This window comes from Cygnus olor, chromosome 4 (genome assembly GCF_009769625.2).
Source record: "Cygnus olor isolate bCygOlo1 chromosome 4, bCygOlo1.pri.v2, whole genome shotgun sequence".
In the NCBI taxonomy this organism is placed as follows: Eukaryota; Metazoa; Chordata; class Aves; order Anseriformes; family Anatidae; genus Cygnus; species Cygnus olor.
Genome location: NC_049172.1, coordinates 60,116,947 through 60,143,321, shown reverse-complemented (window position 1 = coordinate 60,143,321; position 26,375 = coordinate 60,116,947). Strand labels below are relative to the sequence as shown.

The window sequence follows — 26,375 nt, the reverse complement described above, 5'->3', positions numbered from 1 at the left end:
TCTTGTTTGGAATAAAGAAGAACTTTAGAGGCATTCCGAACTCTGCATTGCTACTGATATTGGGCGTTTAAAATCATGCTCTTTTTATATGTTTTATTAGCGACTTAGGACCTACATTTTTCAGAGATAACTCAGAAGTAAGCAATCACTATTATGAAGACAGTCTTTGCTGTGCTAGATGACAGTTTTTCCCTAGTGAACACAACATGAAGTATCTCCATGAAGAGCAGTAAGTCATGAGATGAATAGAAGTGTAGGGACTGAGTTCATTATTAACTTTCAAAAAGAAGATTTCAGTCTCTGCCAGCAACTGTGAGACTAATTGAAATGAGTATCTCCACTGAACGCATTAAGGTCTGTAAATCTGTGATGATTGACATCTATACACTTGGTCTGTCAAATTCTACCTCCAAATTATTTGTACTCATATTTGAAGAGTTTCAAGTTTCTCCTAACTCTTGAAGGAAATATAAAACAAATGTAGGCATTACTTATTGCTGAGTTTGTTAAAAGATTTTCACACAACCTTGTTTGAAATATAAAAAAGTTCCCTATAAAGCACTAGTATGAATGCCAGTGCTTTCAAAACATAATTGCAAACTTCTACCCTGGCAAGTTATTATTATTTTTTTTAAGTCTTTCTTCAGTCATCTAAAACTGAGAAAACAAATGATCTGAAGCCACAACTGGTAAATAACAATGCTAGTAAAGACAAATAAATAAATAAATAAATAAATAAATAAAAAGTGCTATGAGCATTATAGACATCTTCAATAACTATCTCTGGATAGAAAAAGATAATTTACAGAACTGTTTCATGACAGCAGACATGCTATCCAGCTTGTAAGTTTACTTCCTTGGAGTTTCATTATGCTGCTGTCTACTATTTAGATTTTTCCAGCTGAGCAAGACACGGTAGTTTTCTAACAGGGGTAGATATTAATTTTCAGTTTAAATTATTACTATCTGATTTTATAGTAAGATTCAGAACTTCCTTTATTTTATTATGTTTTATTGGTGTTCTTATATAACAAATTTAACAATGCTGTTAAATTTGTTAAAAGCATGAGACACAAACCTACCTTCCAGATGTCATCATTGAGTCTACTTGAAAAGAGGAGTTGTTGGTGTTCCTTTGCATATACACCCTCTTCGTGTCCACAGTGCTGTTGTTTGTAAAGAGGCATCAGCACCTCTACAAAAAGTTTCGGCACAATGGACAAGTTTTGGGCAGTTACCCAGTAGTACAAGACGGCTGTCTCTCTGAAAGTACACTGGCTGCTGGTGGTGAGATGAAATCATTCCTTTCATAGGACTCAGTGGGGGGAGGCTGAAAAGTGTGTTTAAGCTCTAAGCCACTTCATCTTTAAGGGCAACAAGCTCTGGAGAACCAATGTGAGGGGCAATATTCTTTTGTACTAGTGTCCTCATCCCTCATACTCTTTTTTTTTTTTTTTTTTACACTCTCTCTCTTTGGCTGTTTTGATCTTGAATCCACATTAATTCATTACAGTACAAGCACATGAATTCAGTGTACAACTGAATGGGATCACAATGAAATGAAGACATCCTATTGCCTCTGTGAGACGGGAAATTCATGACTCAGAGATAACTGATCCAAGCTAAATTGTTACACCTTGTGTGAAATCTTCTGTTTCAGTGTTCAAGGCCTGGGTGCTTTGGGCAGCTTGATCTTGTGGAAGGTGTGCCTGCCCGTAGAAGCGGGGTTGGAATTAGATGATCTTTAAGGTCCCTTCCAACCCAAAATATTTTGTGATTTTATGATAAGAGGATTATGTTGCCTTTTCCCCCGTGTTATGCTTTTGAACAGGTGACAAATGCTAATTAAAGAAGCAAGGAAAATAGAATGGACATCCCAAATCTGTTTGATTCATCATCCAGGTTTTCAAACTTTGTACATCGCTCCCCCCCCCCCCCCCTTTTCTCTTACAGCAGAACACCTATCAGCTTCTTTTTTCATTTGTATAAAATCAATTCTAATCAAGACATTGATTATCTTGGAATCTTCAAGACAAAAGTGGAAGACAGAAGTGTACTTCTCCATTAGTCATAGAGCAGAGCTCTATGTGCAAACAGAATAGCTATAAAGATAGAAGTCATCTCTGCATTGGACACTTTTGTCATACTTCCTTTTTTACCAAGTGAGTTCCAGTTATGTTCAGTTCATCCAACATGAATGTGGGCAGTTCAGATCACAAACTGATAGAATTGCTCACTGGAAGAGGCCTGTGACGGTCACCTAGTCAAACTTATGAAAAATATCCTATAAATATTTTTACAGTTGGGTATTTACATATACATTAGATGGTTAACCTTAGATGGTTAACCTCAGAGGACATGAACCTTATGCTTTTATTTCCTCCTCAATAGGTTGGAAATATACTTTATTACATTAAAAAAGTGCTTTTTCTCACTTATTTTTTCTAAGATGCTAGCAGATGAACAAACAAAGAGAAGGATTTTTTTCTGAAAAGGTCAATGAGAATAGCTATACCTTATCACACAAACTCTTGAATGCTCTACACAATCAATAAATGAGTGTTACAACCTAAAAAATGAGCTGTCATTAAGCTGTCTGAGAGTCACCAATGCAACACACAGTATTACAATGCTAATTGAAATTGAAAAATCTTTGAACAAATTAGCATATTTTGAGTTATGCATTTAAGTATCTTTACATGGATGCGTAGTATGATGGGAGTAACCCATCTTTGAGTGCAACATTATCAGAGCTATTTTCTTACTCTCATTTGCCTCATTTACTAACAGTAATAAGAAAGAAGAGTATCTTAGAAATACTGTTTTCCCAATGAATGTCACAAATATAGAGCTGCCTGTTTAAAGCTACGGTATGTATTCAGGAACATTTTATGCATTCAAAATTACAATTTATACTTTCTCTGATATACAGCTGGGTAAGATAAATGTTCATCAAAATATCTTTTCACATCCAGGAAAGCCTAATAGTTTCCCAACGCAATGTTCTACAGATTTTTTGATGAGAATAATCAACCAAAATTAAAAGATCATTAACATTTAGGTTTAGAACAGGAGCATCTTTTGTGCAACAAAAGCATTTCCTAAGTATTTTTAAAATGGAAATGTGCCATAGCTCAGGGACATTTTTAAAACTGTGAGAGACCTATCAATGGACAAAAGAGAAAGAAGGACCACATGTTGAGTGCATGCTTGATAGTCTGTGCAATTTATTGTGAAGTACCACTTGTACTAGGTCTGCCACAGAGCCATTGGTTTGAAAGGTTAATGACTGCAGCAATCACAATTTCAATTTACACGAAATGGGATGACAGGAAGCCAAATACAAAATGGAGAGGTCCCACTGTGATGGCAGCTGAGAAACAATTCATCAACAAAAGTGCAAGAACATTGTAAAACCAGAGTGTGAGGGACAACCTTTTGAGCGTGGGGAAGGCTTAGGACTTCTGTTAAGATCACTTTTTGAGGATAGTATAGAGTCATTAAAATGGCTAAATTTTTGAATACAGGCATAAGTTCTCCTTTCATACTTTTCCTTATAATAGATGTTAGGTCACCTGAAAGTGCTTATCCCACCTCCATACATTTTGTTTAGTGTATCTCCTCTTGTATTTTAAATTTTGACCTTGATTACTACCAAAACATCCATTGTCAAGATAGGCATTTCAATGTTTTTTGGTCCTTTTCTGCAGTTGTTCTCTATTTGCTTTCTGAAACATCAGCTGTTCTACAGTACAATTTGAGACTCTCTAAAGCTTTCATGTGCATACATATACAAAGAAATGCAATCTGAGACCTTGTGCTCCTGCTGTATGAACTATTTTTTGCTGGGTTTGGAGTGCAATTTGCCTTTAATTGATGAAAATACTTTTAAAGATTTATATTTTTATTTTTGTTAAAATAAAAATAATATATATATAATAAATCAAACTTTGGAAATATCACTGACACTACAGAAATACAATAATACTTGCTGCTTTCTCATCTGAAGTTCAAGTAACTTGAAATCATAAATAATAAGTTACTGGACATAAGCTGGGTGAAATTCTGGTCATCCCTATTTCAGAACAGACATCCTAGAATTGGGCAGGATTTAGGGAAGTCAGCAGGTTGGAATGGGTTATGTACAATGAGAGTTTATATGGACAAAAAGGTTTCAGTTAGGAAAAGAAGCGACTAAGTAATAAATGTGATTGAGATGTGTGAAATAAGGAATATCTAGAAGTAATGGTTTTCATAGCAGAAATACTATAGATAATCTTATTAAAATAAAAGGAAAAAGGCTTGAAATATGCATGAATTATTTTTCAGAGAAGGCATAATTAGGGTATAGACCTAAATTTGGTTAAAGTATGTAAAATAAAAAGATGCAGCTATAACCTTCATCACAGGAAATATTTCAGTAGCAGAATGCCAGGTGACAGAACAGTATTTTAGGGGATTTATAACTCTAAACTTCCCATATCCTTACACTTTCCTTTATTTGTCACTGTTGAAAACAGTATACTGAGGCAGAGGGACATAGTGCTGCTTTTCTTGTATTTCATCAGTTGTTTTATTTTATCATGAATGGGACCTGTTTCCTCCTGCCATGCTTGCATAAAGACAGAGGAAAAATGTGCATACTAGAAAGGCTGTGGAAAATACACATTTTTTTTTTTGTGGAAAAAGAAAGTGATGTGAATTTTCTTATTCTTTACTTGCTGACACACCTACAGCACTAAACATTATAATATAGAGATATTGAAGTTCTTCAGAAAGAAATGTCAGTTATGAAATTATATCTACTCTCACTATAGTATGTATGGAGTCTCATCCTTTCTGTATCTTAATTTTTTTTATTTTCATTTTGGTTATTAATGTTAGAGATACTTTATCTCCTGGTAGTATTACAGCTTAGTTATTTAAAGTCTTGTGGTTTTTAGGCTCTCTATAAGGAGATTGTTGCTGTCTTTTCATTCTGTAAAGAGATAGGTAATCTGAGAATTTATAGAGAGGAAAACAGTGCCTGAAACCAGTAAAGTTTACTGGTAAAATAACAAGTAGTAACTACTTTAACTGAAAGAGTAGAACTATCTTTACTCTTACACAATGATTCCACAAATTAAGTGATGAAATAGCAGTAATTATTTTATAATTTATTAGATGTACAAGTATGGACCAGAAAAAATGTGTGCATAGGATTACCCAGTGCATAATTCTGTTGAATTAATCAAAGTACATATAATAACTATGCCAGGTGATGTTATCTATGCTGCCTTTAGGACCCCGACTCTGCATGACAGCTCTCTTGAGCCCCTGCCAGTGAAATGCTGATGCTACTGTGCTATGGCATGTAAATTTAGTCTAATTTCTTTAGAGCATAATACCAGTACAGCAATATACTACAGCAATTTCATTTCATGCCTTAATTTAAACTTAAATTCATATCTTTTTGTTTTGTTTTGTTTTATATAGTTACATTGTTGAAGAGATGGTAAGACAGGCAAACATCAAATGAAAAGCATAAAGCGGAGAGGTCGGATTTGCACATTTTGACAGTATAATGTTAAATATGTGTGCGTGTGTATTTCATCAAATCTTTCAATGGATTTTCTACCCTAGAGGAATGGTTAAGCAGATTATCACAAAGCACAGAATGGCTGAGGTTAACAGGGACCTCTGGAGGTCATCTGGTCAACCACCCCTGCTCAAGCAGGGCCACCCAGAGAAGGTCGCCCGGGACCATGTCCAAGCAGCTTTTGAAGGTCTCCAGTGATGGAGACTCTGCAAACTCTGGGCAACCTGTGCCAGTGCTCAGTCACCCACACAGCAGAGAAGTGCTTTCCGATGTTCAGAGACAGCCTCTTGTGTTCCAGTTTCTGTCCACTGTCTCTCATCCTGGCACTGGGCACCAGTGAAGAGAGCCTGTCTCCATCTTCTTTGCAAATTCCCTTCAGGTATTTATAGACATTGTTAAATCCTCTCCAAGCCTTCTCTTCTCAGAACAGTCCCAACTCTCTCAGCTTTTCCTCACAGGATAGATTCTCAACCTTTCCACCAACACCTCCAGGTCTGCCAAGCTACTTTCCAGGTGGATGACCCTCAGCATATATCAATGCACGAAGCACAAAGATAAAGCACATGGGGTGAAAATATTAGCAGGATAGCATTCAGCTGGATATTAAAAGAAGGAGAGTGAGAAGAGAGGTAGCCTAGGACAGACAAAAGCCAATGATCTTTGTCAGGGGGAGAGCATTTAAGCACAGCCATGAGAGGCACTGTAATTCCATCCTATATCAATGTCTACCAAAGCTGCCCAAACTGTTTTTGGTAAAACCTAGACAGGTGACAGGAAAATGAACTCACATAGACAAGCTGCTCACAGAGCTGAGGAGACCAGACCTAACCACTCTCTGAAGAGATTAGGGAACTGCAAAAATAGGAAACTGCAAATTTTGCAGTAGAAACAGACAAATATGAAAAACAAAATAAACCCCAACTCATCTGAAAGATTTGTAACCCTTCATTTCTGAAGTTTGAAGCTTGGGTTAAGTAAGACTTCTGCTTTAGACTGATTTATAACAGTCACCAGCCATGGACATGTTTTACATTTTTGGAAGTAATTGAACATTTGTAATTACATTAAACAAAAAATCTGAGTTTTGTGTTCATTGGCTCTAAATAGTCAGATATTTATATTTGCACGTCTTAAATTACCATGTGCTGATAAAGAAATGAAACACTTGAATAAAGATATATTACTATCAAAACTCTTCTGATGTAAGTAATACATCCTAGAACACAGAAGTACATGAAGAGCTGGCATTCTTCCTGGAAAAAATGTATAACAGTAATCAATTAAAATACTTCCTTATAACATATTCTCTTTTTCCATGCCTCATTTTATGCAGAGAAACATCAAGGTCCTTTATTTATGAGACACTCAAAAATAATGATTCCAGAGAAATAGACAGAAGGTGTATTTTATCCACTATACTTTTACCTTTTTGCCTTAGGTAATTAGGGACATTAACTCATGGTTTGAAATACCTTGAGAATACTGTCATTAACAGGGGAATGTTCTCTGGTACCCTGAGGAAATGAAAAGCTTTTAAGAGCAATCACTGTTAATCACTAACATGCCAACATTATATACCTTCTGGAAATGGGGATGATGTATAGCCAGGTCACATTAAGTGACTATATATTTTACTTGCGTTGTGAGCTTTCAATAAAAATGTTGTTTTAAAATATCCCTTTGCACAGCTTGCTTTCACTACAAAATACATGATATCTAAGAATGGATCATCTGTAATTCTGTAAAATTTACACTTCTTCTTAAAAAAAATTATTAAAAAATTATTCTCTCTGATTCCATAGTTAAGCTTCACTGTGTTTTAGCCTTATAATACTTTGTTACACAAATTCATTTAAGTAGTAAATGCCAAGGGCAAGATGAAGGCCCTTATGTAAGGGTGAAAGAAAAACTAAATCCAAAGGTGATAAATGCAATTATCATGCAATTTACCTTCAGCTCAGCAGGAGACTTAGTAACTGCACAGTTGCAGTACTCAAAACTGACTTCATAGGTTAATATTACATTCTGATGATTTGGAAGCCATTGCTGTTATTCAAAATTTTTAATATTAAATATTTTCTATGTAATGTTAATTGCATATAATATCTTATAAAAGTGTTAATCAGATGAAAAATAGAATAAAACAGAAGACTTTTTTTTTTTGAAATTAATAAAACTTAGTAAAATCTTTTTGTGCCATATTTTCTTGCTGTTCCAGCTATGGGAAACTCACATGCCAGCACCAAGCCCAGAGGCACAGGACAGCAAATGCACATTGGCAAAGGAGGCAGATTGTATCCATGGACTGGGGCCCTCAGTGGAGATCCTACCCAGTTGAAAATATAGGGCCTATTGATAAGACATATATCAGCAATAAATCTCCAAAAATGACTCCCGATAAAGGGATCTGGCAAATTCATAGACTTGTAGAGCTAGGAAAAACACAAGTCATCCACTGCTGTCCACCTAACAAAAAATTCCTCTAGTGTAGTTTTAGCCAATTGCATCTTGTGATAACTATTTTGTACAAAAAAAAATCAAAATCTTTCCTCTAAGTGACCAAACTTTTCATGACTAATTTTCTCTCCCATTATTTCAGCTTTTGCCAAACAGCCCTGTCACAATCTGTCCTTGTACAGTCCTACTTTACTAACTTATAATTATTATCTTCTGGATGATTTCTGTCTGTATCTTTCAGCCATTAAACAGCCCAATTGTTGCAGATTGATTGTTTCCACACTTGATCAGGCATGCAGCATTTAAATACTGAATCCCACAATCTCTGCTGCCAGTCATTCTAAAACTGCTGAGACTGCAGTGGCCTATCATGTAAATTGAAAAATGAAGTGCTTACATTCTTGAAACCTCTATATAAGATCTGAAGTTCCTTCTTTGTGAATTTACTCTGTGCTTCCAGCAGCTCAAGAGCTTCAGGTCTATGTCGTACTGTGGCCATTTCCATTTCATCTTCTACAGTGTCTGCAGAATACAAGAGACAGAGAAGGAAGGCTCAACAAGAAATAGGGGATGTAGAAATGACTATCCATTGTAGGAAAAGAAAAATCCTTAAATGACATTAATTTAAAGAATGGCTTTTGCAGCCTTTAAGATATGTTAATTTTGAACTCATGAGGAAAGGGTATCTATCTGCTTCAGTGGCTGCAGAGAATGTGGAACAGTGGTGATAATCCATTGGTCTGGATATTATCACAACATATGTATAGATAATAATAAACTGGAAAGTGGACATTCTGCAAGGACATGCATGACACATTCAGTATGATTTTGCTGTTTCTACAACTCTCTGAGCAAAGAAAACAATCTTATAAAACCTTAGTGTCACAGCAATACTGACAATTTTCCCTTGTTTTTTTACTGGAAGTGAATTCACTGTATTAGACTGGGATTCCCAGTGCTCTCTTTTTATCATAAATTAGTACTTTCTGAAGTGTGTGAGAAGGATATTGCACATTCAGCAGTAGACCTTGCTTTGAGTACCATATAACAAACCCTTTTGGACAAACATGATTATTCATGGGGAGCAGCCTTAGCAGGGATCTTGAGGATTTTAGTGACCTCATCATCAACAGAATATGAATGTAAATATACGTCTTTAAGACTTAAATAAATGTGGCCCTATAAAGATGAGAGAAAGCAATACATTTTTTCCAGGTAGAGATTAAATGTGAAAGTTAAAGTCAGTGGAATAGATAAAGGAATTTACAGTACAGATTATTTATTTATTTATTTATTTTAATATGGGGGTACCAGGCATACACTTGACCAAAAATTGGAGCATTAAGCAGGCATTAAGCATAGGTCATACAAAACTTCAGACAAATTTAATCAAATCTCTTTCGCCTTCTCTTTGAAGAATTATACCAACTACAGAAATGTAACTTGAGCAAAACCAAGCATGTATAATATTTCACTTCTACAACTGTGAAAATATATATTTTATTTAATCAGTGTGGAACTCTGCATTCTTAAAATAAACTTTTATTGTGTTCAATTTTCATAAGATCACAAAGAAAATACACCATTAAAACAGTGTTATGATTATAACTTCACATATTTTTGTTCTGCTTCAATGCAGTAATAATAACTTTCAGCTGCTTGGGAGAAATCTGGAGATACAGTTCAAACAAAAACAAAAAATGAACAACCTTGGAATAGAATCAGAGAATCATGGAATGGTTTAGGTTTGAAGGGACCTTTAAAGATCTAGTTCCAATAACCCTGCCATGAACAGGGACACCTTCCATTAGAGTAGGTTGCTTAAAACTCACAATCATAATATATAAGCTATTTGGATAAATTAAAATAATAATAATAATAATAATAATATTGTAGGACCATGTCTTTTTTTTCCTGTCAAAGAGATGTTGCTGTTGGCAGTCATCTCAGAAATGTAAGGATTAAAGAATTATTCCAAGTGTGGTAAGGAAGAAAACAGATGTTAAAAAAGTGGGTCCCACTGCCTGAGAGCCTTCCAGTGATTGGCTTCCTACCCTAAATCCCAAGACTAGATGTCCACCTCAAACTCATCAACTGTGAAATATTTCAGACAAGATGACCAACAAATGGGTGATAACTATAGCTTCTGCCTTTACCAAATTAGTAAGAATCATTTAATAGTTGTAATTACAAGTTCAAGATGAAAGGCATGGTATAAGATAGAAAAATGAACCTCATTAATACTTTATGGCTTCTCAAACCTGATTCTTTGAACATCATTTTCTCCTGACAGTGTGCCTTGAGTACATTTATTTTATTCATTAAAGCTGTCTCTGTTAAAACTTTTCAGCTTGCAGTCAATGCAGAAAGATTTATTAGAATAAGAAATACAGTGCTAATCTGTTTAAATGACATGTTTGCAAATGCCCTAATATAATGTTAAATTCATTCACTGAACCAGACTGCAAATTCACAGAACCCTCTGCATTTCATAACTCTTCTGAGAGACACGATAGTTTTGTCTGGCTCTGTACTTTAGCTTTTCCCAAGTCATTAGTTATCAGTGTAAGCATTACAGAGAAGAATGTCTGTAGGAGAAATGAAACATGGTATCTTTCATTTAATCTGACAGAAGGTATTTTCCAAATCAGTGTAACCCATAATTTTATCTGAGAATGTCCATTGTGCATTGGCCTATGAGCAAGCTATATCATGGTTCTTTTTTGTTTTTATTTGTAGGTTGTCTCAGATGACTCAGAGACCACCACCATCTTTATGAATAACTCCACAGTAAATGCTATCAACAACAACAATAATAAAAAACAACAACAACAAACAACTCTCACAACTTTACATTGAACTTATGATGCTTGATGATAGTCTTGATCAAAATTATAAGAACATTTCAGCTCTCACCTTTAAAAAGAAAGTTTCTGTCATGCTGCAGTGCAAAGGGTGAGTTTTGAAAAACCTACCCTTATAGATAAAATTTTAATAAAGTTGGTCCAGGGTTAACAAGCTGTCATCCCAATATGGGGAATGTCTAGCAAAGTTCTTGAGCTACATTTTAATTCTGGCTGAGAACATCCAAGGTTTATTTTGTAAGGTTATTAAAGCTTTTCCATCATGTTTTAAAGGGAACTATCTTTTATATTCATTGTAAAGTCCCTATAATAATGTCATGCTTTAGATATACAGCTGAGATTTTTTGTCAGCTATCAGTCAACACTAGGTGCTTATGCTAAACTGACAAAAGAGTCAACCCAAGAATAAATATTGTTCAAATTAACTTATTTTTTATATGACAAAAGTTATATGGAATTTAAATGGGCTACTGTTTAGGAAGAGAGTGACTTAACTGGAAACGAGCTCTCTGTGAATCATCTGACTACCTAGACAGACATCTATAAGCTCTTCATGAAGCTAGATCAGTAGACATAATAACTGTAAGGCTAGATACATAGGCCACAGAACCAGGCTGAGCACAGTGTCTGGTATATCCTTAGTGATGAATGTTTATACTTTGTTTTAATGATTTGGTAAAAACGTAGAAGACTGCAGTATGGTGGTTAGATGTTATTTTTCCGTTAATGAAAATATTCAGTTCAACGATCTAATCATGCCCTACTTCTGTAGCACCTTGTAGATAGAAATAATCTGAAAATAATATCACTGGGAATTTCCTTATAATGCGCCAACTATGATGATTAAAATACTGTAACATTCATGAGTCAATTGCACTTTATTTATAGTTACATATACACACGGAAAGTGTGTGAAAATATATGTGTTTCTACATAGGAGTTTCATAATTTATATGACCTTAATAATAATAATAATAAAATAGTTATTTCAGTTCTCTAGTTACTTCAGCCTAAGAAAGTTAAGGGCTTATTTATTTATGTATTTATTTATCCATCCATAAAAGGCATATTTATCCATATATGTCAACTGAGAAAGAGAAGCAAGTTCATATTCAATTCTTTATATATTAAATATATATTCTTATTTATGTCATTAATGAATATCTTTCTTCCAGTAGAGAGTTTTTAATGTATTTGCCACAGGAACTATGTTTTGAACCTTTCATCATTCATTAAATTACAAAATGGTAAAATCAATGCAAAACCCAGACATACTCTTCAAATAATGACTGCTGAAGAAGCAAGTCCAATCTTAGGGTTTAGTTCATATCTGTAAAAATTGTCCACACGCATTTCCCTGCACAAACCCCAAATGATATGTCCCCTACTTATATAATAATTACATGCACATGCACTTCAAAGACATTCAAAGCCATTCTTCAGTCTGGCCCTTTCTGTAGCATATGCATTTAAGTGTTTAGCTAAGGAAGGATAGATTTAATTTTAGGTTTACCAAAGTAAAACACACAAATAAGAAAAAGCACTCTTTGAGATGCTTTGTTGAATGTGAATCCTGAAATAAGTTTTTCATTATTATTTAAATAATCTTTTTCTGAACATATTCATAGAAAATAAGCACAGAATTGCAAATTCAGAGTTTGCATTCTTTCAACAAAATACTTGTTTTAAAAATATTCCCTTTAAAATTTCTAAAGAATTTGTATTATGTGGTTGTCATTGTAGGTAGTGCTGACTTCATTCCTAGTATATTAGAATGTTGTTTCTTCCAAACCAGCAGAAATCAAACAGCACATTATGTCAAAATGGGATAATAACAATGTTCATCTACAATTTAATATAATATTTTCATGTAATATAATATTCTCATTTAAAACAGCATTTCATTATTTACAAGAGCACTGAGGAAAATGCTGACTGCATCTTCTCTTTCTACTATGTGGTTCTCAAATATGAAACATTTGATACAAGTTTGACTTCTCTTCTGGCTTATAAAACACTCACAGCTTGAATATGCATATTTTGCATGGTCAAGGCTATTAAGACTGATTCTAAATATTTTCATGTTATCTGTGCAGACAAAAATGTTGCATAGATATGCGCAATGAATAAGGATGTGTTGTTCTTCGAATAACTTCAAACAAAGGGATCAAACCATCCATTATTTTTTAGTCTAGGACTATGTCATGTCATGTAGGTGAAAGCAGCTTCTACTTAATGAATTAGTATCAGCTGTCACAACAGTGACTGCCCTTTTTAAGCTACCCGAGTTCCCAGTAAAACACACTATCTGAAGCAACCATGAAAATGTTACTGTGCATCCAAATCTTTAGTGCTTTTCATCTTTGAGATCTCAAATAGTTAGAAAGGAAAGAAAACACCACAGCCTTCTCTATGGAAGAGCATATGAAAGGCAGTGAAATGGAATAGCAGAAAGAAATCCTCTGTCCATATCACTGAAGTCTTAGCACTTAATAAAGGGCCTGTGTTCATAACCTAGTGGCCTCAGGTTGTCCCATGATCACTGGACAGAGGGAACTGCTCTTGGAGGCTTTTCTTGCCTTAGATTGATCAATATACTTTACCAAGAATAGGATACGGGACGCATAGGGACCATTCAGCTTCTATTTTTAGGTGCTCAAATTAGTGCACAGAATTAAGATAAACTAATCTAGACTGAATTGGGTACAAAGAGATATTTTAGTATCAGTTATAGAGGCCAAATGATATAGGAAGATGTTAGTATTATTGCTGTAATTTATCTCTGTCTAGGTATATATGGATAGATGGATGGACGGATGGATGGACAGATGGATCTGTCTGTCTGTCTGTCTCTTCCCTTTTATCTGTCTGTTAGCCATCTGGGAAGGATCTTATTTTCTTACAGCATAGGATCAAGACAGTAAAGGAAATGTCAGTGTGCTTGTCCTTTCAGTACACGGACATATTATTTTCGATCTATTTTTTTCTTTTCCCCAGGCACATACTTTAGGTCTCATTCCCTTTACAGCTTGATGTTATACAGTCAACTTGCAACTTCCTCTCATATCAGTAATGCCACTATTATCCTATGTACTGGACTGTACATATATAAATATATGCACACGTACACAAAAAGCTAGCACTTTGTAAATGCATTGAGATCAGGCTTTTAACTTCACCAGTAAACCCCTTTTCAGCTAGGTTGTTGAGCGTAAGTCCCAACCCAGCAGCTTGCGCACAGCAGACCCTGGCACAGTTATCTTGCCAGCATACTCTGCACAGACAAATCTATTACCAGCCCACAAATCTGTTCATCACTCCTTTTTAAACCTCAGTAGAGCATACAGTTACTTCAGCAGATGACTTTCAAATGAGCAGTTAATGAAAGTATAAGTTTTGATGCATGCAAACCTAAAAAAAAAAAAAAAAAAATCAAATGAAAAATAAAACTTGCTTTGAGTAACAGGAGATGTCGTTTTGGCAGCCGAGCAGGGCAAGAGCTTCATAAGTCGCTCTTTAATGCTGCGTTTGGTACTGTTCTGAGCGTAGAGGAAACCTAAAAAATACATTATCAGGACCGTTAACATAGTCTTGAGAACAATTCCTGTACATGCTGAAGAGTTTATCATTATAGCAGTATCCTGATAGGAAAAGGCCAAACAGAGAGCAGCCATCCTGAATTGCAAAAAGTAACCAAAATTTTTGAACAGGACAACAAAATCATTTTGTGCTTGCATCTTTCCAGCAAAGGGGATGTTTTGTATATGTGCATCTCTGGAAAAGTTCTTATAACCCCCTTAAGTTATAAGCCACTTAAAAACACCTAACTATGGTATCAGATTATATATTTGAAACAACACAAGGAGAGAGTGTTTGTAAAGATTTTAATGCTAAAATATTTTAAAGACTTTTAAGTCTATTTAATTACTTATTTGATTTTTAGCCTTAAAGTGGGAAAAAAAAAAAAAAAAAAAAAAAAGCAAAAACACACAACACATAAATAAAACTTCAAAGATATCTTTTGTTGTCCTTTCTGGCAGTCTTCTACTTCCAAGCCTGAGTTTTCCCATATCATCCATTCAGCAATTGTGATAACCAGCCTGGTACTTTTGCCTTTTCTGAATATTAAAATATCAACCATGATGTACAGCCAGTCTTCCTTTTCTTTAATATTTGTCATTCTGCATATATATAGCTATAAGTATTATTTAGGTTTTCATCTTCAAATATTCATGGCTGAATAGTTAATGTTTGTGTGCCATAAAGTAGGTAAACAGTATTATTCTTATTTACTACAAAGGAAATTGTCAGAGTGACAAAAAGCCTGTGACATCTAACTAACCATTTCATACAGAATGTTTAATACAAGCAAACATCTCCTGGCTGGATATTTGCTATAAATGACAGACTTAACATCTGTAATACAGCTGACTAAATGATTTGTGTTCCTGGGAACAGTAAAGCTTAGTTTGAACACTATGCAACTCCCATACTTTTCATCTGAACTGCAAGTGCTCAAACATAAACACTGTTCTGCGATGACTCTTGCTACAACAGCTAGAATGCAAATCGGATGGGGCAAGAAGTGGAAGAAAACACTGAGTTTCTGTGCTAGTGGTGCAGTCACCAGGATTAACCTGGGTTATTCCAGCTGCTGCACTTGTGCTGAATACTGGTATTCATGGCATTATGTGGAATAGTTTCCTCTCTGTCACCAAACTGAACCAAGCAGGAACCTCCCACCATTAACACCAAGTTCAGCTTACAGGCAATCTTGAAAAAGTGTGTACTTTATTTGGGAACAGAAGGAAAGAGTGAGAAGGCTTTAAAGATACTAAAAGTTTTAAATGAAAGAAAAATATTTCTCAGTTTGTATATGAGTAAAATATTAGAGAAAATTAATTAAAAAAAAAAAAAAAAAGAGAGAAAAAACAGGAAAGACTCAACTAAAGCCCTAAGAAATCAACCAATTCATAGAATCATAGAATGGCTCGGCTTGGAAGGGTCGTTAAAGATCATCTAACTCCAACCTCTGTTGATGCAGCCCAGGATGCAGTTGGCCTTCTGGGCTGCAAGCATGCTGTTGTTAGTACGCAAATTCTGCCTCTAAGAAAACTCCAGCTCTGGTGAATGGAAGAAAAAATCCAGTTTCAGAATAAGATCAAATGAACCTACATGAATTCATGAATTTCTCTGGAAGTGTAAAAACTATTACAAATAATAAGAATGAATACATTTATTATTTGTAGCAGTTAACTGTCAGCTCAACTCAGAATCGCGCTGCAGGTAAAAGTATAAAATAAAAGACTGTGATCTGATGGGTATCTTAAAATTTGCTTTTTTTTTTTTTTTTTTTTTTTTTTTCCTGGTCTGGAGTATCACACTATGCTTGTAACGTACAGATTTGAATAGAAAGAATCACAGAATCACAGAATGGCCGAGGTTGGAAGGGACCTCTGAAGATCATCTAGTCCAACCCCCCTGCCAAGCAGGATCACCTAGAGCACATTGTGCAGGATGGCATCCAGGCAGGTTTTGAATATCTCCAGAGAAGGAGACTGACTCCACAACCTCTCTGGAAAACCTGTTCCAGTGCTGTCAGCCTCACAGTAAAGTGCCCCTTCATATTGAGCAAGAACCTCCTGTGCTTCAGTTTATGCCTGTTGCCTCTTATCCTGTCACTGGGCACAACTGAAAAGAGACTGGCTACATCCTTTTGACACCCTCCCCTCAGATATTTATACACATTGATGAGGTCTCCCCTCAGTCTTCTCGTTTCCAGGCTGAACAGGCCCAGTTCTCTCAGCCTGCCCTCCTGTGACAGGTGCTCCAGTCTTCTAATCGTCTTCATAGCCCTCCTCTGGACTCGCTCCAGTAGTTCTATGTCCCTCTTGTAATGGGGAGCCCAGAACTGGACACAATACTCCACGTGTGACCTCACCAGGGCTGAGAAGTGGGGGAGGACCACCTCCCTTGACCTGCTGGCAACACACTTCCAAATGAACCCCAGTATACTTTTGGCCTTCCTGGCCACCACGGCACATTGCTGACCCATAGTCAGCCTGCTGTCCACCAGGACTCCCAGGACCCTCTCTGCAGAGCTGCTCTCCGGAAAGCAGTTTGTTTATCTTAAAGATTCTTTTCTTCATTGGGAATTCTTCAAGCATATACATAGTCCAGAAATGTTTACTTCTATCTTTTTAATTTGAGTTCAGGTTTGCAAAGTTTTGTTGTCCTTGTATTACTTACTTAATTACAAAGCCCCACAACCTATGTAATTACTGAAGATGTATTCAGCATTTTGCAAAACCTAAAGGGATGTGTTATTTCCAAAGGTTTTGAAGCTCAGAGCCTTAATTAAGCAAACATTTTTACTACTTTCACGCTCACTCAAGAGATCACAGAACTTAATGGAAAGAATATGGGCTTTGCAGTGGTATGAGCAAGGTCAAAAATAAAACAACGTGGGAGAAGGTAATATCAGAGAAGTAACAGAGGAGAACAGTATAACTTCTATACTCATTTTTGGCAAGTCTTTTAAAACCTTAACCCTAAGAACAGAGCAGAGGCTAAGTGGTGTATCTTATGGTACGAAGGAGCATTGTGATAGCTTTTTGCTCCCAGTGAATGCAGTGAGTTGAATCTGCAACTACTGCAGTCCACTTTCATGACCTCCCCATCAGTACTACAACTCTTAATGTGATTTTTCATGACTAAAGGACTCATGCCACAGAGAAAGTATGTTGGGCTCTGGACCTGTGCTGAGCTGGTGTTTAATACACACAGAGACACTAAAAAATGCTAATTCAGATGACATACTGTAATAATTTCAGTAAATTTTGTAGCTGTTTGCTCAGTTTAAAATAGGCTGTGGAAAAACTGTGATGACTAAGACTCTAAGCTAGACTAAAATGTACTGTTTCTGTAGTAAGAGATTCGTATCTTATCATTAGTCTTCAAAATGGATATTTATGAGGATGTGGAGAGCCATTAAGCACCAATGAACTGATAATGATAGGCTGATGTTATTTCATTTTAACTACTATATAATGGAATAATAGTAATTCTTAGCCTGTGAAGAGATATTCAGAAACTGAATTTTCCAAAACTCTTCTTGATTTCATTTGTTTAATAATGTGTTGATTAGAGATTTCATAGCTGTTATACCTAGCCCAATCAGCCACAAACTCCACTGTGCTGTGTGACACTTCTTCTATTCAGGTTAGTTAACTAGGACCCCTTGCTCTTTGGTTTAATAATTTGTTCCTCTGTAATGAAAGTTAAATCCCGAGACACATTTTTCCCCAGAATTCACTGTGGAAGTGTCCTAAAACTCATCTCCATATCACACCACCTGGATTTTTTTATATTATATTATTTTATTTTATTTTATTTTATTTTATTTTATTTTATTTTATTATTTTATTTTATTTTATTTTTTGTGGCCCCAGGAGGTGCTCACACTTCATATAAACTTCTGTAACTAGAGCATGGCTTACACACTCTCATATTTAGGCACTGCTGTACTGATATACGTGCTGTATATGCATAGATTTTAGTTATACTACACATATTTTAAGTGTGACTGCTATTTAGCATGATTTATATCTGTAGTTGCAAGTGACAATAAAGCAATTGTTTAAAACTCTGATTTACAGAGATGTAAACCAGAGAACTGTTCTACTATATGAAGAAAAGTATAATACAGATAGTACCATGCATATACATAACCAATAAAACTGCTTTATTAATCACTACTTTTAAAAATCATACTTGGCCAAAAGCATCCAAATCATTGTTTTGTGCGTGATGTCATCACTCCAATATCACAACATTAACAGTCTGATGTAGATATGACACTGCTGGTTACAAAAAATATACACAAAGAAGCACAGAAATTTTTACTCTTGAAATAAAAAATTGGTGTAGTCACAAAAGAGTGTAAAAGATAAGGAAAAAAGATGTGCTAGGGTATAAAAATGATGCATTATAAGTTATGACTGATTTATAAATTACCATACATTTGTAATCACAATATATCTGTACCTAGACTAGACCTATCTTAAGTCTTTACACGTTTATTTTCTTCATACATATGATCTCTCCTTTAGAAAGGCAGTACATACTGCATACTACCCTGCTGTTACAGAGACAGGTCAGACTACCCCAGGAAAGAATATCAAGCCAAGGGATCTTTTCAGAGGGAGTTTTCAGAGGCAAAATATATCTCTTTCTAAATGCAATTGTTTTCATTTCAAATACTTTGTCATCAGCACGAAAACAAGAGCAGGTAGCCACTTTTTGTTGGTAGAGACTTCTACTCAGCAGAAGAGACTTCTGCCTGTCTTGCATCCACAGTAAGTGCTCAAGGTGGACTGTGACTGCTGTGGCTGCCCTTCCTTCAAAGTCTTCCACACACTTTCTTGCCCACAACAAACTCCCTCTGTTTGAAGCAGCTCCCTCCTGCCTTGCCTCCTGACTCATTGCTGATTTTCTATAATGAGATCTGAGTGATAAATTTCAACCTAGAAGGCATATTCATCTGAGTACTTAAAAGAGCTTTTGGGATTGATAATCATCCTATTTAACAGGAAGTTCAAAAACTAGGAACAATTATCTCAACAAAATCCTTCCTCAATGTCACTGAAAGAGAAAAGTCACCTGTAGAACTAACTCTTTGTTCACACTCTTTCATTTATGGATTTTTACTTCTCTTTACTTTCTATATTTCACAAAGTCTCTCTACTTTATTTGGCAAAGCCAGCTGATAAGCTTCCACTGTTTAAGACTTTCTCCACTTTTTACTCAGCAGTATTTGCAATACACTGGGCACATCCCATGCTTCAGCAGTACAGTTCAGCTAAGCCCCCAGTAGTGGTGGAATCTGTGTTTTGTTCACTTTGGGGATTTTAAGTCTTTTTAAGAGTCTTATAAGAATAAATATATATAAATAAATATTTTTTTATCATAGGCTAAGCAAGGTGGACATTACAGTAGGAGTAAAGTAGGCTCTACCACTAGGCTCTCTGGATATCTCAATAGCAGTCTCTGGTCAGTGAGGAACCTGAGGCTTGGTACCAGTGATGGGTAGTGAGAACCCTTCCAAGCACTCCTTTGCTTATGGGATCTGAGAGGCTCAGCATGGCAAGCATGACAGCAAGAACTTGTAAAGAAAACCTTCTAAAGAGTTTGAATGATTAAATGTGATTAAACAGTGATAAAATAAGTTTATCTGGATTAGTGAAGATTCACTGAGTTTTGTGATAGAGGAAAACCAACCAATGCTTCAATCAAAGTGAAGGATCAGTTGCAAATGAAGGACTACAAAAAATGATATTCAAGAATAAGAAAGCAAAGAGAGGGAATACTGTTGGGAAAAGACTAGAAAGAACATCTGTAGAAAAAAGGATGAATCTATCAAAGTGAGTGACAGGTGATGGAAAGGAATCAAAAGCATGATAATAAGTGAGCTGCAATGAAAAAAGAAGGGTTCAGAAAAGAACGGAAAGAGACAGAAAAAAAAAGTAAAGGGAATTAAGAATTAGAATGAAAAACTAAACAGGGAGATATAAAAAGTTGTGAGAAAGCTTTCAAATATTTATTCCCTCCATACATCTATCTTATCTAAACTGTGTGTATGGTGTGTGTGAACATGTTCAATGCTCAACATAGATATGCTTATATTTTCCAAGGAGTATTCATTTCTTGGGAGCCCCTGAAAATTGGTAGAACAAGTGCTATTGGTCTACTTTATGAATTAAGTGTTCTGCTTATTGTTTACTAGAGACACTGTACAAAGGAAGCAAAAGTTACTGTATGGAAGACAATTTAACCCAATGATTTTTCCCTATGGATTACAGTATACGAGTGATCTTAGGTGAATACAACATGAAATGATTATGGAAATATAAATCCAAATTTCCTTGACAGTTGTATGTTGTTCACAGAGACTGATAACTTCCCTTAAAGTGACTCTACAGCTAATAGTCTTAGGACATTATTCTGGGCCATATCTTCAGAAGATTATAATTGTAAGTAAGATGATCTAGCAAGTTAATCCACAATGTGATTGTAATGGTATGTATAAGGAGGGATTGTCTGCTTCATGAGGGTTATCTGATCAAGGACCTTTTCAATGCAAAAGGGGATAATACGTAAAGGGAAAAGAGATAAATAAGAATACGTAGAGACACAAAACTGTTCCATGAAGGTTGACCAAAGACTAAAAGTCTGCAGTTACTCATTGAAGGGCCATCAAGAAACTCCAAGGATAGCTTTGGAGAGAGTCAACATGGATTTTGTAACTGACAGGTAAGGGGAAAAAATTGGAACATGAAGATTTGGGATATTTGGGGTATTCCTGTGGGACTATGCAAAAATTATGAAGGAGTTTTTAGGAGAAGGGATTGGAGGAGGAACAGAAGGAAGAATAGACAGAAAGGGGTATAAAACAGACCAGCTGTGTGTAAACCATTGTTGATCAGCACGGTTATCTGTGCTTGATCACTGCAGTCTCTGTCCTGTCTTATTCTTCTACCCTTTCTTAACAGTCTCTCTGTGCAAACTCACTCTCTCCCATGTGTGTGTGTGCAAGGATGAGGCACCAGCTACTGGGGGACCACCATGAGTGGATTTGTGTCCAGCAAATGCAGTCAGACCAGGGGTGTAGGCATCCCTGGCCTGTGATGTCAGCTGTTGGAGATGTGGGGTGTCTCTGCCAACAACTGCCTTGGGTGGGTGTCTCAGCCCCAACCATGGGATTGGGAATGGTGTGTGTCCCCAAAACCAGCTGAGGAGAACAGAGTGGGTGACAGGTTGTGCTGATGGCTGGAGCAGGGCTAGGCTGGGCTCCAGTGGACACCAGGAAGAATCCCTGCTCCCTGAGCTGATGGAAGCAGCAGCCACTTATGACATCCCTTAACAGCAGCACTGTACTTTACAAAGAAGAGTGTTTTTACACTCATTAGGAAAGTTAGATAAGACCAGAAAAAGATACTTTTAATGAATAATTTCTGGAGCATGCCTTCATAGTGTTCACAATATTATTCAATTATTCTGAGAGGAAATAATTAACCTGCAGTGCTCTAGGCTATCATTGCATTTTTTAATGCTTTATTTGAATTTAGTTCTTATGAAAGGCATCTCACCAAGAGCTCAGAGAACTTTCACAAAATAGTGAAATGAAAACAGCACACACTTTTCAATTCTGTTGAACTACCCCCAAGTGAGTCAGCTGTGACCTAGATCATTCTGATGCAATTCACTTCCAAATCCACTGTCAAAGTCAACAGCAGAGCAGCAGTTCCACAGAGATCAGTAGGATATGTCTAGAGCTTAAGCCTTATATTTATTTTAGGGCTGCAAATTTTGGTGGTTTGGGTAAAGCTCATTTTTGATTTAAAATGGTAGTGACATTGTACCACCTTTTTACAGAAGTCACCAAGCCTTGACAGTCTTGAGGTAAAGTGCTCTACATTTCATTGACGATCTGTATCCTGCTTCTGTAAAAATAACATTTTTGAACAAGGCAGAAAAGAGGCACAATGAAGTAATGAAGTATACACTTTTCTTTTGCAAGCAGATTTCAAGAAACCAAATCCAATGTCATTCATTATGTGCTTCATTAAAAAAACAGGATATAAAGTAGAAATATAAGAACATCAGTCTATCCCTTGGTAAGCTATTAGCATTTTCCTGTTAATCCAAGCAAAAGAGAGAAAAAGAGATATTCCAAGATACTTTCTGAGATTACAAATTGCTTTTATTGCAAGCTTTGTTCAAGAGTGTTTGGAAAGGCATCTAATTTCAGCTGGGGGATATAAAGTATAACAAAAACTCAAATTATTAAGTAACAAAGGACCAAAAAATTTTAGATGATTATATGCTATCATAACAATGAGATTTATCAAAATCATGCAAAGCTATGATTAAAAATTCCAATAATGTATTTCTGCTATTATTTTTTTCTACGAATTACAGATAAAAAGTCTGGTTAATTCACAGAGCATTATCAGGAGAATTGGAGCAAATTCCTTTCCCTTTCCATGGACAAAACCCCAAATAAAATTAGCTGCTTTGAAAAAACACATGTGAAATCTGAGTTATACAGGAACTTTGACACCAGATAACACAAAACATTAGAAAAAACATCAACTGATCACTGTCTTTCCATCCTGATGTTTTGCTAACCTTTGCAAAGGACCTAAGGGAGTAGTAACACTGAAATATGAAAGGTCACTTAGTGTATAAGTGTAAACCTTTATTTTTGGACTACTTTTTAAAGATGCTTTTCACTATGAACTAACACTTGCATACATAGGCGCATACAAACTCTGACCATAGCATTCTGACTTTGATTACAAATCCTTCCTGTGGCAATTCAGACTGCAAGATAAGAGGTATAAACTACTGCAAAAGTTGGGGCTTTTGATTTCATCATCCTGATTTTGTAACTACATATTTACCTTTTTTTTTTTTTTTTTTTCCCTGGTTGCAGGGCTTCTTGGTTACTAGTGCCCAATTTCTCTTTTGCCTATAACTTCTACTTCACCTCACTCATAACCTGTATATTATGGTTTTCACTTGTAGTGCCTTTATTACATTCCTGGTTTTTGTAAAGATCTGCTGCAGTCCACTCAAAATCTGCTACTAAGATAATTTTTTCATCCTGACATAAACATATTGCTTGTTGCTCTGTAACCTTGGTGAACATCTCTCTCAAACTTCTCTCCCTTTGTCCCTCGTCCAGCACCAATGTTCCCGTCTTGCCTTGAGGAGACTATCCATAATTTAACTATATATAATTCATTAGTCTTGTTACCTTAATATAAGGTTGATGTCTTATTTTGTTCCCTTGGTGATCTCAGCTTTTCATCACCCATTTCTTTGAATTTTGAGCTAATGATTTCATTCTTTCTGCTCATAAAACTGCATGCGCAAGGAACTGAGAACTGCCCACATGTTTTTTAGCCATCCCTTAAAACTCTTCCATTCAAGTAAATGGATAGAATTTGTACTTAGAAACATTTAGACCTGTGATCATGAATAAAGGCATTTAAAACATGTGCTACCTTTTATTTTGTTTGTCTTTTATTTCTATTTTCACCAGTGGCTTCTCATGATAGCTACTACAATAAATCCAAGCTAGACCTGATCCTGATCCTGAGGTAATACAGAGTGGTAAAAATTAAAAATCTCCTCAAGACAATTATCAGAAAGAACAAAAACTGACTATTGCAGCTTTGAACAGAAAGAAGTGTTTGATTTTAACTTCAAAGAGCCTTGCAGTGCTCTGTTATGGGCTAAGTGGAGCAAGCTTACATTCAGCCTGATGGAGCTTTTAACTGTGATGGAAGAACATGTGCTTGGACTGAGGATCTTACAGTCCAAATCCTCATGTTTTCAGTCATCTGTCTCCAAACAAATCATAAACATGGGCCCTCTCCAGAAAGAATCAGGAGGCCTGTTTACCCCGGATATGAAGAAGGCTGAAGTACTCAATGACTTTTTTGCCTCAGTCTTCACTGGCAAGTGCTCTAGCCACACCGTTCAAGTTGCAGAAGGCAAAGGCAGGAAATGGGAGAATGAAGAAATGCCCTGTGTAGGGGAAGATCAAGTTTGAGACCAGCTAAGGAACCAGCAGGTGCCTTCAGGTCCATTGGACCTGAAGAGATACATCCATGTGCGGGTCCTGAGGGAACTGGCAGATGAAGTTGATAAGCCACTGGCCATCATATTTGAGAAGTTGTGGTAGTCCAGTGAAATCCTGCTTACTTAGTGTCAATCAGAAGAAATACATCTGACTTCTAAACTTCAGAGATCCTAGTATAAACTGGTTGTAACTTACTTACTATACATAAAATTCTTATGCCTTTTTCATTCTGTATTACTAAATGTTTTTCTGTTTAGTGTTCAAAATTTTTAGTTAAATCAGAGTACAGAAACTATATGTGTTAATACACACCACACTTACATTGTGTTGAAAAAGAACAACCAAAGGAACAACAAGTTATGAGTGAATAAATGTGGGACAGATAGAGTATGTAGGAGGATTGCTGAGTATTGCTATCTTGTAATGTGAGCACATAGGAAGCACCAAGATCAGAACAAAGGTCCTTGATTTGGGAGTTCTTTCCAGGGCAAATCAATTAATTTCAGAGATTCCATGGAGAATCTGACAAACCATGCTCCTGCATTACCACAATAAATTGTTCTAGTGGGTGCAATTGTTTAGCAGGCCTAAAAGCATGCTAATCCACTTATTTTCTTTTACAGAAGGCTCTGATTAATTTTTTATCTCTTTTCCATTCCACTTTCACTGTTAACTCCAGATAAGTAAAACACCTTGGACCTTTTTATTGTTATAGTTTGTCAGCTGTCCTCATGTTGCTGTCTTATCTTCTGATGGTTCATTCACATAGAGATTTCAGCCATCTGGGGCAGAGCTTGAAACTTTTGCCAAGGATAAAATGAAATTCATTTTGAGTTCCTCAAGTCTTCTTAAAATTATTTATTTAAAATTGGAACACAAACAGACACATTTTAAAGAAAGATGTAATTTTACTATGTTTCTTCAGAATCCTCACAACATGCTTTACATATATATATATATATATTTTTTTTTTTTTTTCAGATTAGAAGCCACAGTTAACACTTTAAAGTGTGAAATACGTAATGTCAGTAACTCCCAGACAATGGAAATAGGGAAGACACAATAAAGGAGAAAAAACCAAACAAACTCATTATGGAATCTTATGTGTTCTCGCACAAAGCCAAATAACACAGCTGTCTAATGTGAGCTGCTAGAGATAGGAGCCTTACATTATAAAATGTTATCTGCAAAATTATTATTATTGTATTTATTATTATTATTGCTCAGTTTAAAACCAGGTGAGCAGATAGAGATAAAACCGTATTTATATATGGATAAATATTAGCTTTATAAACTCTCATAAAAATACTTACGTCATACTAAAAGATCTAGAATGACTACATATACTTTTTGTTTTTTACATTTTTAAATTTCACACTTTCTAATTAAGACACAAACAGTAGTTTCTTAGAAAGTTAAAAAAAAAAAATCAGACCCTTGGCATGTAATTCACACTTTATTTGAATAAAGTACTCATTTTTTCTGGTCAAGTAAATCCAAGCAGAAGTACTTTTTTTCATATTATGTCCCTTCACTGTTCATGTACAAAATCAAAAGCAATTTATTTCTTAGAAGGTTACTAGGTGTCAAACGGCTATAGGCAGAGAAAACCTCTTGATTGTTGTTTAAAACCATGGAAGCAAGATATGGGTAACAGTAAGCTGTTCAGTTTGCAGTCCTTTTCACTCGTGGAATTTAACTCCAAGAAGAATCTGAATATAATCAGTAGTTCATTATAGGTCATGTTTTAAACAAAATATAGCGATACTTTAACTCAGTGGAACAAATGCTTAATTCTGTTGAAAAAAAATTGATATTCAAGATT

At 35.7% G+C, this 26,375-nt stretch overlaps 1 protein-coding gene across 7 annotated transcripts in view; it reads right to left on the bottom strand.

Annotated features, from left to right (window-relative positions):
- KCNIP4 (potassium voltage-gated channel interacting protein 4) overlaps positions 1 to 26,375 on the bottom strand; it is a 436,897-nt gene that overhangs the window by 38,952 nt on the left and 371,570 nt on the right. For 6 of the 7 annotated variants that reach the window (XM_040555571.1, XM_040555566.1, XM_040555570.1 and 3 more), the window contains exon 2: positions 8,433 to 8,557. In XM_040555571.1, coding sequence (XP_040411505.1) covers positions 8,433 to 8,557 — 125 coding nt within the window. Of the gene's footprint in view, positions 1 to 8,432; positions 8,558 to 14,353; positions 14,456 to 26,375 lie in introns of all 7 variants that reach the window. The other variant, XM_040555567.1, reaches the window with a different exon arrangement.